We start from the raw sequence: 12,448 nt of genomic DNA, 5'->3' as shown, positions 1-12,448 counted from the left end.
TTTTGAAAATCACTCTACTAAGTCAATAGGGCCCCGGAAAGAGAAATTAGGCCATTATGCACCTGGTTACCATGGCAATAACAAGAACAAGTGATCCCTTAGTGTTTCTCAAGTACATTAGGGATGGTCTTGTTGAGTCATGCATCCTGATAACCTTCATTCTGCTTTTAACTTGGTTGTTTTGTATCGATTTATGCGCATGAATATTCTAAAACAAGAGCCCTAATCCATGTTCTATTTAGTTTCATTCATGCTGTTTTTCTTTCATAAGTTACAATTTCTGTCACCTTAGGCAGGTCTATTTGTCCTCCCACAGACAAACAATGCAGATTGCTCATTCATCTACATCAGTATATAATTAACTTATTCTGAGCGGAGCTCTTGTTTGCTGCCACATGCCCATAAGGACAGACTTTGTGTCAGTGATTGTATAATTGTGTAAATACAGACCATAGAGAACAATGGATTCAATCAGAAATAAACACAATTGTTTTATATAATTCTCTCTCTTGAGATACACATGTCTGTCAGGGGATTGAATTTGTATTGTGTTTAATTAACCTGCCAACGCAGACTTATGCATTAAAAGTCTATTAAGTACTTACATAGATTTCAGAACTGAATGAGATCAGTGCCCAGGGTGTATTAAGGGACCACATCAATCTCAAAATGACCGATCATGAGCCTCATTCACTTCCAAGGTATAAAAAAGAATACTGTGGAAGTGAATGGGGATCATAAACGGATTGGTTACAAACATTCCTCAAAATATCTTCATCATGTTCATCAGAACAAAGACATACAGGTTTGTAACAACATGAGAGTAAATGATGACAGAATTTTCTTTTTTTTTTCTTTAATATAAACCAGCAGTTATAGGTTTGTCCATATAAGTGGTCAACCAGATGGGTTTGATTCCCAGGGAACACATAGGCGTACTGATAAAATGCATGTCATGCATTATAGGGCTAAGTGTAAACTCGGTCCTCATTTGTAAAATGACCCACTAAATCATTTTTATTCTCGGAAACCAAATGCCACACACACGTAGAAGCTTATGACAAAATGATATAATGCAATATCAAACAAAATCACCTGCAACTGTGAGAAATGGTTTATAGTTTGTGTCGCAGTTTGACGTGCGTATGCTCATTTCACGCGCAACATTCTCTTTAAATAATTGCACGACTTGATATTGATAGAGAGACATTTCTGATCTCTCTCTCCCTTACTTCGTTTCTCAACCCTTTTGTTACTTCCATGTGCCCATACTTGGGTCTCTCTCCTCCTCTCTCATCATTACGCATTCAGTCTCACTCAGCGCCGTGTTGAAGCGCAGCACAGTGCGCGCCAGACGCTCAACCCACCGCCGTGCGCAACACCAACGGAGTTTAGTGTTGACTATAATAGTACAACAACAACTGTATTTATTCCAAGGCTTCTGCTGGAGTAACATAAAGCTCTTCAAAATCAAACGTTTCCTTACTTCAAAGCGCGCGTAAGGCAACCGTGGCTCTGAAGTATCCACAAACATGACCATCAATTCGGATGGCGGTGATGCTTTTGATGGAGATATGCGTCCTGACACTTAATGACAAAAGACATCCAATCTCATCGTTCAGCGTCTTATCAGCCGTGGCGAAAAGAGGAGCAAAAGCGCAGGATGAAAAGCACTGGCTTACTACTGGGTTACTTTTTGATGAAAGTTCTCGTGTGCGACGCAGAAGGAGAACCCGGGAAGAGCCTCGATGGTTTGGTGACGGCGTCGGGGTCCAACGACTCCAGGGACGGAGAAACAGAGACCCCTCACTTGGAGGACAGGTGTCGGGGTTATTATGATGTAATGGGTCAGTGGGATCCTCCGTTCGTGTGTCGGACGGGTAGTTACCTGTACTGCTGCGGGACCTGTGGCTTCAGGTTCTGCTGCGAGTTTAAGAACTCCAGGTTGGATCAGACCACTTGCAAAAACTACGACACGCCACCGTGGTCCATGACGGGCAGACCACCGCCGAAGATGATGGACCAGCACGATTCGACTAAGGATAAAACTAATTTGATTGTTTATATCATATGCGGAGTAGTTGCCATTATGGCGTTGGTTGGGATATTCACCAAACTTGGTTTGGAAAAGGCGCATCGACCGCACAGAGAGAACATGTCCAGGTGAGTTTCATGTATATGGTTAGTGTTTATATTGTGTTGCATCGGAGCTGTGCATCCCATTGGAAAGACAATCTCTGTGTAATATTTTCTTCATTTAGATAGCAATGAGATCATAGTGAGTCAAACGAAAATGTATTATTAAGAGAAAAACGCCTATAATCTCACACGTAACTCAAACTGTTTTGATTTGCTAAGAAATCTGCCATCAAAAATCTTTTAAAAAATCTTTTATTTTTTTCCAGAGCCATATTTTAACTACCATACACTTTGGTCAACAATGATCTTATTTGTGACCGTTCTATAAATTTTCTCCTCTTGCTGAGAAACATTTCAAAGTTGCTGCATAGATGAAATATAACTGAGATGTCTCTTGAGATATAAAAAAAAAGCAGAATACAAATTTCCTCTGGAATTTCCCCTGTGTAGCTCAAAAGTAATACGTTGACACAACTTATATCACCATGACCTTGCACTAGTTTTTTTTAATAGTTTCTATGGTTTCAAATGCGTGCCTATTTATTCATTAGACAATCTGCAACACTGTCACGTATACGCACAGAATAAATTTAACCTTAAACTTTAGTTTCAAAACCCATATGACTGTTTTAGAGCATATTACATTGACATTTGTGCATTTGGCAGACGTTTTTATCCAAAGTGACTTACAGTGCACATTTTATCAATATGTGTGTTCCCTTAGGATCTAACCCATGACCTTTTACGCTGCGAGTAGTCCTCTAGTAATAAGCTGCAGTTTTCTTTTGGGAATAAAGTAAATGTACATGCTTTTTCCAGTCACAAAATAAAGTTTGAGAGTTAAAAAAGACAGACAGAAATTAAGAGTAATAATAATGCAAAATGGATTAACTGACACTCTGGTCTTATGCATCTGTTGTGTTTTAAACATTCATTAACATCTCCAAAACTCTCTCATAACCTCTGTGGTTAGGCTTTGATTTTGGTCCCTAAAAATCATTTAACACTCACACATGCTCACTCATCTAAACATTCGTGAAGAGGTGTCCGTGACATTAATAAGATAATGGACATTGAAGTGTGGCGAATGAATGATGATCTGTGGCTAATATTTCAAGGACGTTGTGTTTGTGCGTCAACCTCTCACTCTATATAGGTTGACCCATTCGAGCGTAATCCTAGTCAGATGGGCAATAGTTTCACCACCCACTAGGAGCCGTTTACACTTCACGCTTTTAATCAAATACCTTTTGAACATGGCACCATCCTGAGTTGTACCATTTGAATGATTTCCACTGAAATTGAAAACACGTCATTGAAAACAGGAAAATGGACCAACACTTTACTCATAGACCCATTGTCCAATTTTTGTCCAATGAAAAGATGGCTATAATGCAGTGTTTTGTTTTCCAGTCCTGGTCCACCCACACTGCACATTTTCCATGCCTATTTATTCTGACACACCCAATTCTGGTGATAGATGGTGTTTCTGGATTTGTATCCTGTGACAGTACAAAACGAATAACATGAAGTACCTTCTTCTTTACCATTACAACAATACCTTTTATGTTGCATATGTATAGTATGAAAGTTTGTGTTTTCAGGGCAGAGTTTCTACTATTCGAATCATCTGAGTTAGATTAGGGCAGTGGTTCTCAACTTTTCGGAGTGTGCCTCTCCTTGTGTATGGGTGCCCCTTTGCAGCCTCCCCAAAAAAAATTCATGACCTCCAACTTAATATCTTTTTAACATCTTAACATCTTTTTTAAGATGTTAAATAACATTTTGGTGTCCCCAGAGTATGTATGTAAAGTTTTAGCTCAAAATACCATATAGATCATTTATTATAGCATGTTCAAGCCTGTGCATTCAGATCTTAATGATTAATGGTAAACAAACTTGGCTTGTTGTCCTCGAAGGGAGCACTGCAGTTGAGCTCTGAACCTTTAGAGAGAGCGAACCTCAGGCCGGGGCTCGAGCCCCAAGTTCAACCCCCCCTTGCAACAGAAATGCACAGAGGAAGAAAGAGAGCAGTGAAGGAGGAGATGGGGAGGAGGAGGGATGCCGAAAAAACTGCAGCTGGACCCGGAGGCCAGAAGGCTGCCTTATATACACCCAGAATGATGATTGGCAGACCTGAATGTTTAGGCTCCTCTCGATCCTACGTTTAGAACTACAATTAAAATTAGGGATGCACCGATACCAATACTGGTATCAGGTATCGGCCTCGATAATACATTTTCTAAAGTACTCGTACTCGTTAAAAGTCCCCCGATACCGGGGATCAATACCACGGTCTGAGAAATGTCTATGTTTGAGCGGCGTGTAAGGGGTTAATGCCTCTTGTGTTGTCCAAAGAGGCAGAGTTTACAACAAACTGGAAAACTAGTCCCTTGTTTTTTTGTTAAATTATGTGACTAAAGCTGTTACCTGTAAATTTAAATCATGTATCGGCAAGTACTGAAATGCAAGTACTCGTACTCGTACTCATATTCCAAAAAAGTGGAATCGGTGAATCCCTACAGTAATTAAAATCAACACTTTGTAGGTGTGAGCAAAAATGTGCCGTTTTTGGGTGTGTCCTTTAAAATGCAAATGAGCAGATGAAATACAAACACTCATCGCCATGATGGTGGTTTGTTGAAATTGAAACTTAATTGTGCTGTCAATTATTTTCCCTATTTTTTTCGCTGCACTAAATGGCGGTTAGTTGCAGATTTAGGGGTGGTTTTATTATAATAAGACCCCCTTCTGACATCACATGGGGAACCAAATTTCAATTACCTATTTTTTCACATGGTTGCAAAGAATGGTTTACTAAGTTAATGTTTTTTTATTCGTATTTTCTAGGTTGATAGAAGCACTAGGGACCCAATTATTGCACTTAAACTGGGAAAAAGTCAGATTTTTATGATATGTCCTCTTTAAACAAAACCAATTAAATTATATAATGTAGTGCCATTGGTTAGTAGCCTAATTTTTCCGAGGTTTAAATACACACCACTTCTGAGGTCTTGTAAAGATATTTTTCCATATATATCAATCATGAGATAATTAAAATAAATTGTTCACGCAAAAATGAAAATTCTTTCATCATTTACTTATCCTCATGTTTTAACAATCCTGTATAAATAACTTTGTTCTACAAAAAAAAAAAAAAACACGAGGATCTCCTGAGACATGTTTGTAACCAAACAGTTCTGGACCACCATTGACTTTCAGTGTATTTTTTTCTTACTATGGAAATCAATGGTGCTCTAAAACGGCTTGATTACAAATATCTTCCTTTGTATTCAGCAGAACAAAACATTTTATAGGCTAAAGGTTTGGAACAACTTGGGGTGAGTAAATAATGACTATAATGAACTATCCCTTTAAGATAATGTATAATAAAAACTATCCACCTTTTCTGTTAGGCCGCTTTGATGTTTGCCCAAAACCATGTAAATATCAATTGAATTGTTGTACACTAAAGCTGAAGTGTGTGATTTCTTTTGACTTTATCAACATACAAAAGCGGCTAAAATAACTATTTCCAGCACGTTTAGGCCGAACTGACACTCTGCGCCTAAATTCACGGCATTGGTGGATCCAATATTTCTATATTGGGCTAGCCGGGACTCTCAAACAAACAGAGTGGTGTTTCGATAGCACCACACAGCCGCACTATTCACACATTTCTGGGAACGAACCGAAAATATCTTAATTATAGCTTTGCATATTAAGCTGGGATGAGATAAAGTATTCCATCCTAGAAAAACCACACATCAGTTTGAATTAATTGCTTTTGCAAGATGAGTGAATAAAAGTATCTCTCCATAGAGCCCTGGCCCAGGTGATGCGCCAGACAGCTCCAGGAGAACACGTGGAGAGAGAGGAGAGCATGCAAGCGCACGGACAACCCTACGAAAACATGCAGCCGAGAGCAACAGGAAACAACCTGCGTAAGTACAGCTGCGTTCTACCCTCACAACAAGTGCAATCCATGTCGCTTAAACCTTTCAGTTCAGCTTGAAATCGCTGGGCACTCTTGACAGCCCAATAGCAGCAGATGCATGATGCTCACTCCAGAGAAGCAGCTGTGAGATCCTATGGCTATTCATCAGTAAATCTCTTCGCCTGCTTGATTTGTCTCCTACTGAGAACAGGGGAAGTAGTTACACAAGCCCTTTTTTGGCGTGTCCGGTGGGCTGCAAAAGCATCTATAGTGATCATTTAACATGCTGAGATAGTAATTATCAGAGGCTAAGAGGCTGACTAACACACACTGTAAGCACACACTCACACCACTCACTCTTCCTTTCTCTCTCTCTCTCGCTATCTCTCTCAACACCGTTTTCATGCAAATAATAAAAATCCGATGGTACACCCTTGATAGATGGCCAGTCCATCACAAGACAAAAATATTACAAATAAGCACGAACTAGCCAAGTATAACCTTTAAAATATTTATAGCTTCAGTCCGTGATGCTGATTGGTCAGCGTTCCATATATACTAAAATACATGGTGCGTTCAAGTCCTGGGTTGTTTGTATTTAAGAGCTGGTAAGTTGTGTTTACGACGTCAGGTGCGGTGTGCCTCACAACGTGTTTTAATAGTCACATCGCACGAAGATATATGATCAAGTGTCCATATGTAAGTATTCTTACCTTAACTGCTTCCAAGCGGTGTTTTTGCATCCTTTTAACTGGAGAGGAGCCTAAACAGATCACTCCAGAGAAAATGATCTAAATGGTTTTCATTGCTTTATTCCAAGTGTATGTTAATCCACTGTTAGTCCACACGATGTGACATTATATTAAGTTTACATCCAAGAGCGCTGATCTTCGACGGGCATAAAGATAATTGGAATTCACTGATTGATTCCAGTGTTGTTTTTGGCAGCCCTTTTAGTTTAAGTTTTAGTCTTTTGGACGAAAATGCTTTTTAGTTTTAGTCACATTTTAGTCACTTATAAACGTAATAGTATTAGTCAAGTTTTAGTCGATGAAAACGCAAAAAGGTTTTAGTCAAGTTTAAGTCAATTTTAGTGAAAAAGGTAGTCTTTAACAAATTAATTTAGGTTAAAAAGTGTGGTGTATTTAATACTCTTAAAATGTGCATTAAGGTTGTCCCTGAGGGCTTGCCGTTGTTTTAGTCGTTGTGCCTTCTTCGCATGTCATAACAAAAAAGTGTTACGCTGAGACCTCGCTTATAAAGTTGAGAAACGCATGCCTTGCCTTGTTATTTAAATACACCACAAAAAGTATTGGAAATTGGCTTAGGTTTGACAAGTAGATACATGTAAAACCTTAAGCTTACCATGAAATGCGTCACAAGCCGATTGTCGAGTAAAATTGAATGTATATGATATGTTAACAGCGTGACTTGTTAGTTACGTTTAAAAAAATATTAGCGTGATGAGCCTTCAGGTGCCGCTTGAGGTTGGTGGTATTCCTCCCTCCTAGTTTGTGGCCACATTTACTGTCATCTCCCAATATGCATTCAGTTTTTCTATCTGATGGATTATACTGAAAGTATGTAAATAAATAATCTCGTTGTTTCCGTTTATTGGCGTCACCACCACGGTCCTTTGAACTCACCACAGCCGCAGGTGTTGTTGTTTTTATATGAAATCTGGTGCGCGTGCACGGCATGGTGGCAGCCGGATGGTGGGCGTAGCCAAAACAAGGATAGGAAGCGGCAGCGTTGATGATACTTTTTAGCTAAAAACAGACAGGTTTCACACAAAATAGGCAGAAATGACATGCATTGTGAACATCAGACTTATAATAATTTTTGTTCCGTCTCGACAACGAAAACTCGAAAGCGTCTCGTCATGTTTTCGTCACCTTAGAGCCATTTTTAGCTAGTCATCGTCGTGTTATCGTCATAAAAAAGGTGCGTCAACGAAATCCTTTCATTATCGTCATCATTGACGAAAACAACACTGATTGATTTACGAGCTAGGGAACTTTTGAGACACACAGAAAGTGTTAAAAAACAGTGCATGTGACCAGTCAAAGATGAGCATATAACACTAACACTAAAATGACCAGTAGGTGGCGGAATGATACAAACAGTGAAGCGGTTACTGTTATGTTATCAGTACAATATCACACGCTCGGGAATCAGATTTGAGAACCAGAAAGAATTGTTGTATACATTTTGTAAATAAAAAGCCTTACAATCGATTGCCGGATTATGTCAAAGTACAGCGAGAGCAATTTGCAAAAATTATACGAAGGAGTATGCTTTAAATTGCTCTCGCGGAACTTTGACGTCTTCCGGCTGTCGGTTCTTGCGGCACCGCATGCAGTCAAACAAGCCTATCAACAACAGCTTTGCTTCCATTGGCTCCGCCTTTCTTGTCAAGGACACGGCCCCAACTTGTAAAATCAGGGCTTAAAGAAAATTTTGAGTTTCCCAGTGGTATTTTCATTTACATTACATTCATTAATTTAGCAGACGCTTTTATTCAAAGCGACTTAGCATGCCTTTGCCCAACTTACAAATGAGGAAATACGACTTTTTGATGGCGTTCATGTGCCATGTTAATTTTGAAAATACAAAATTTCCAGACGCATCAACACAGTATTAGCAATGTCACGATGTCACTGCACTGCATATAGAATATAGCAGGAAGTTATTGTAGTTGCTTAGCAACGCTGATAAGTCAGGCATTATTTTTTTAAGTAAAGAGATGGCTCTTAATATTTGTAATAAAATGAAAATTTATATCCTTAATATTTTTCTGTTGTGTGATGGTGTGTAAAAGCAATAATGTACTCAAGGATGTGCTAAATTATAAATAATTCCAGTGTGCGTCATGACAAGCACTGCTTCATAGATACGACATAGCCTTGCATAACTGTGAATGCTCGAATTAAAACAAAAAGATCAGACAATGCTTCTCCAGTCAACAAATGTTAGCATGTGTGTTTTAAATTTGAAACTGTGCTTTACCAAAAGAAATTTGACATTAAGAACAATCACAGTGAAGTTTAATCCATAAACAATGACATCAATGAAATATCGCATGCTAGGGAGTCTAATTCAATAAGTTCAGCCCACAGACAGTGATGCTTTACTAACATTGTCTCGTGGCATGTCACAGTGTTGCCATGGTGCTGACAGATCCGCTGGCGGTTGTCTTACGGATGTTTAGATCAATGTGCCTTTGGTGAATCAAACGGTTAGGCTTTATTTGATACGCTCCTAATGATAGTAAGAGCAGTCGTTGTTGTTTGCTTCTTTTTATGACAATATATTCCCAGCCAGTCTGTTTTAAAATGTATGTTGTGTATTGCTGTGGTCTGACAGCTGTTGCTTTGGACATGGAGATTGTAGAGTATGCTTGACTTTCTTCATTTGTCTCTGCTCGTTTTCCCGAACGGAAACAGACGATTTCAATGGACAGAAAACAAATTGAGCACTTAAGGTCAGCCGTCTGAGCGTACCCAGAGTGAGTAAGTGAAATCTGTAGTGCGCACCCATGTTTTTCTGCCACAACACTTGAGAGCCAATGGGAAATGTATGTTAACAGGGCGGTTGAGTGATTGAGCTCGTGTTGCAAGTGCAACAGAGCAGATCCGGGCGACGGGCAGGTGATGCTGCTCTTAAGGAGCTGTCTCATTGAACGCCGGGCGAAATAACATTATGAGAAAAGGCCGTCTGCTGGGAACGGTGGAGAAAACAGCAAACCACTGCCCCGCTCACACCTCAAAGCTCTGCGGCCAGAAACCCATTAAAGTGTTTACTGAGAACTGCTGACTGGTGTCACGCTGGGACCTCAGGCTGGATTGGCCTTGTTGTTTAAAGCAAAGTTAGAAAGATGAAGTATGGTGGGGGAGAAGAGCAGAACTATTCCATTCATAAACACGCTGAAGGGAGAGAAAAGGGAAGTTGAAATTTAGATTAAGGCAATACTGCATGTGCTTTTTGATATGTGACCTGTCTGTGAAGTCCAGGATAAAGTCTCATAACCTAATGATGAGATTAGCAGCATCAAAGTCTGATTTCATCACTGATTTTAATCTTTGACATACGCCATGTTGAGTCCAAACCTAGGCTGTGAGGGGTAGACATCCAGTGCATGCGCTTTAAAACTATTGTTTTGTATCAGGATGCTGGTCATTTCCACAGGACAAAGTACATCAAAAAACGCGTATTGTTAAAATTAGAAGGGACATATGACCTAATTTAAGGTGAGAATAGCGCATTGTGTAAATAATATCTGTCTTGGATAGCCTGTTGGCTAATCACTAATTTTTCATGTAGCATATTTTAATTTCTTTAAGGGTATTTTCACATATAGTTAATTTTAAAAGAACCAAACCCAGTTCACTTAGGGGGTATTCACACCACGTCTTGTTTGGTTCGATTGAATCCAACTCAAGTTCGTTTACCCCCTTGGTGTGGACCTTTTGGGAAGGTGTGAATACACCAATCAAACTCATGTGCTGACCAAACAACCGTACCGAGACGCAGCTGAAGAGGTGGGCCTGGTCCGAACTCTGGTATGGTTCGTGTAAAGATACAATTTGTATCCACTAGCGGGCGCACAATCAAAATAATAACAATGACATAGATTATTGATGCTCTGAAGCAGCGTGGAATGATGGGATTTGTTGTCTTTAACTGAACCGCTGATGGCCATCAATCAGACGGGAACCAGAAATCATGTTGACGGATGAGGTTAAGTAATCAGGTTTTATAAATGTTGCGTTGGATGACATCATTTTATTTCATTATGTAAGGTTTCATGTATTGTTCAAAACGCAATTGTTAGTCATAGATGTTACAGGATAATTCCAATACGATGGTCTGTTAACACAGCACAGAATTAAGTGTTCAGATCAACAAACTTACCATAAACAAGTAGCCCGTCAGACGCCAGACACTAAAGCATACTTCTGCATTTGTCCACGAAACTGTTTTCATGTGGTTTCTACGTCATTAACAGGTGACTGCACTGCACCGTATCACTGTTTAAAATGGCAACTTCTCATAATTTACAAGTAGAAAACATTAGAGATATTGTTAGTAATCAGCTGGACAAAATATAGAACGTTGACCTAGTAGTTTTTGGATATTTTACTGCAAATATATTACACTTAAATTGTACCTTTAAGGTGTGAATATGTACCGACCTTGATTCGCCCCAAATGCAGAAAGGACTTTTTTTGAGTCGTAGTTTTGACCTAGAGCTCCGAAGAGACACGGTGCCTAATTGATATTTGGGCAGATGCACATACATCACAGCTACTAGAGAGGTTGCATAAAAATGCTGATGTGTTCAGCCAGTGTAGCATAAGGATGAAGGAGAGGGGATTTGAGTAAAAAAACACCAAATCAGTAACAGAACAAAAATTGCATAGGTTCTTTGTGCTTTGAAAATTTGTTAAATGTTGTATTTTCTGTTTTGATGGATGAATGACCAGCATCCCGCACGCTCTGTACATCCATCCTTCACAGGAATCAACATGGCAAATTTTATCTTATTATGAATACCATTCATACAGTCTCTGTCATCGATTTACTGTCTAAGAAACAGACACCCCAAAAAAGATCACATCTGTCCTGGAACACCCTGACCTTTTATCATTTGATATTCATATTCACAAAACTGAGTTATCTAGTGTCTGGCAAAACAGAAGATTCGCTTAAACACATTAATCATTCAAATGTAAGATATATTTAGAATGACCATAGGCCTACCTGCCATTTTACCTGGACATGTCCTGGCCAGGAGTTCGGGAGTGTCCTTCGGAAGTCGCATTTGTTGATCGCATATGCCATCGAGGTTTATATCTCAGGTTCTATTTCAGAAAAGCAACCGTTACATTTTATGGTAAGAATGAAATGTGTATGTCAATAAATGTTAATTTTATAATGTTTTTAACTGAAATGTGAGAGCCTCGAGGATGTATGCTGTCGACAAATGCAACTTCCAGAGGATGCACCTGAAATCCTGGCCAGAACGTGTACGGGTAAAATGGCACATATGGTCACCCTAGATATACTCCCAGTCCAGCGAGTCATGATATTGAGGCATCTGGACTTGAGAGCTTTATGCATTATTGCGTCACCACTAGTAGTACTCAAGACTGGGTCTTGTCTTGGTCTCAGAGTGAAAATCATAAGACCGGCCAAGGCCACTACCGCAGGAATCACTCAAAATTGATGGTGCATTGTTTGATTTATATATAAACAAACATGTGATTGAATGTAAAACTTCTGGCTTTAAACACAATCATTGACGACTTTTCTTCATTGACTTTTCTTATTTGATTTCTTTTGTTACTGTTGTGCCGGTAAGAGATAAAT

The 12,448-nt window shown here is 39.3% G+C and overlaps 1 protein-coding gene across 1 annotated transcript in view; it reads left to right on the top strand.

Annotated features, from left to right (window-relative positions):
• Nucleotides 1-1,258: 1,258 nt before the first annotated feature.
• Nucleotides 1,259-12,448, top strand: part of shisa9b (shisa family member 9b) — a 44,168-nt gene continuing 32,978 nt past the window's right edge. The window contains 3 exon segments of the mRNA XM_065271744.2: nt 1,259-1,646; nt 1,648-2,163; nt 5,962-6,083. Coding sequence (XP_065127816.1) covers nt 1,549-1,646; nt 1,648-2,163; nt 5,962-6,083 — 736 coding nt within the window. The 5' untranslated portion in view covers nt 1,259-1,548.

This window comes from Paramisgurnus dabryanus, chromosome 3 (assembly GCF_030506205.2).
Source record: "Paramisgurnus dabryanus chromosome 3, PD_genome_1.1, whole genome shotgun sequence".
Lineage (NCBI taxonomy): Eukaryota > Metazoa > Chordata > Actinopteri > Cypriniformes > Cobitidae > Paramisgurnus > Paramisgurnus dabryanus.
The sequence above is the reverse complement of the archived record's forward strand: the minus strand, read 5'-3'. Positions and strand labels throughout refer to the sequence as shown.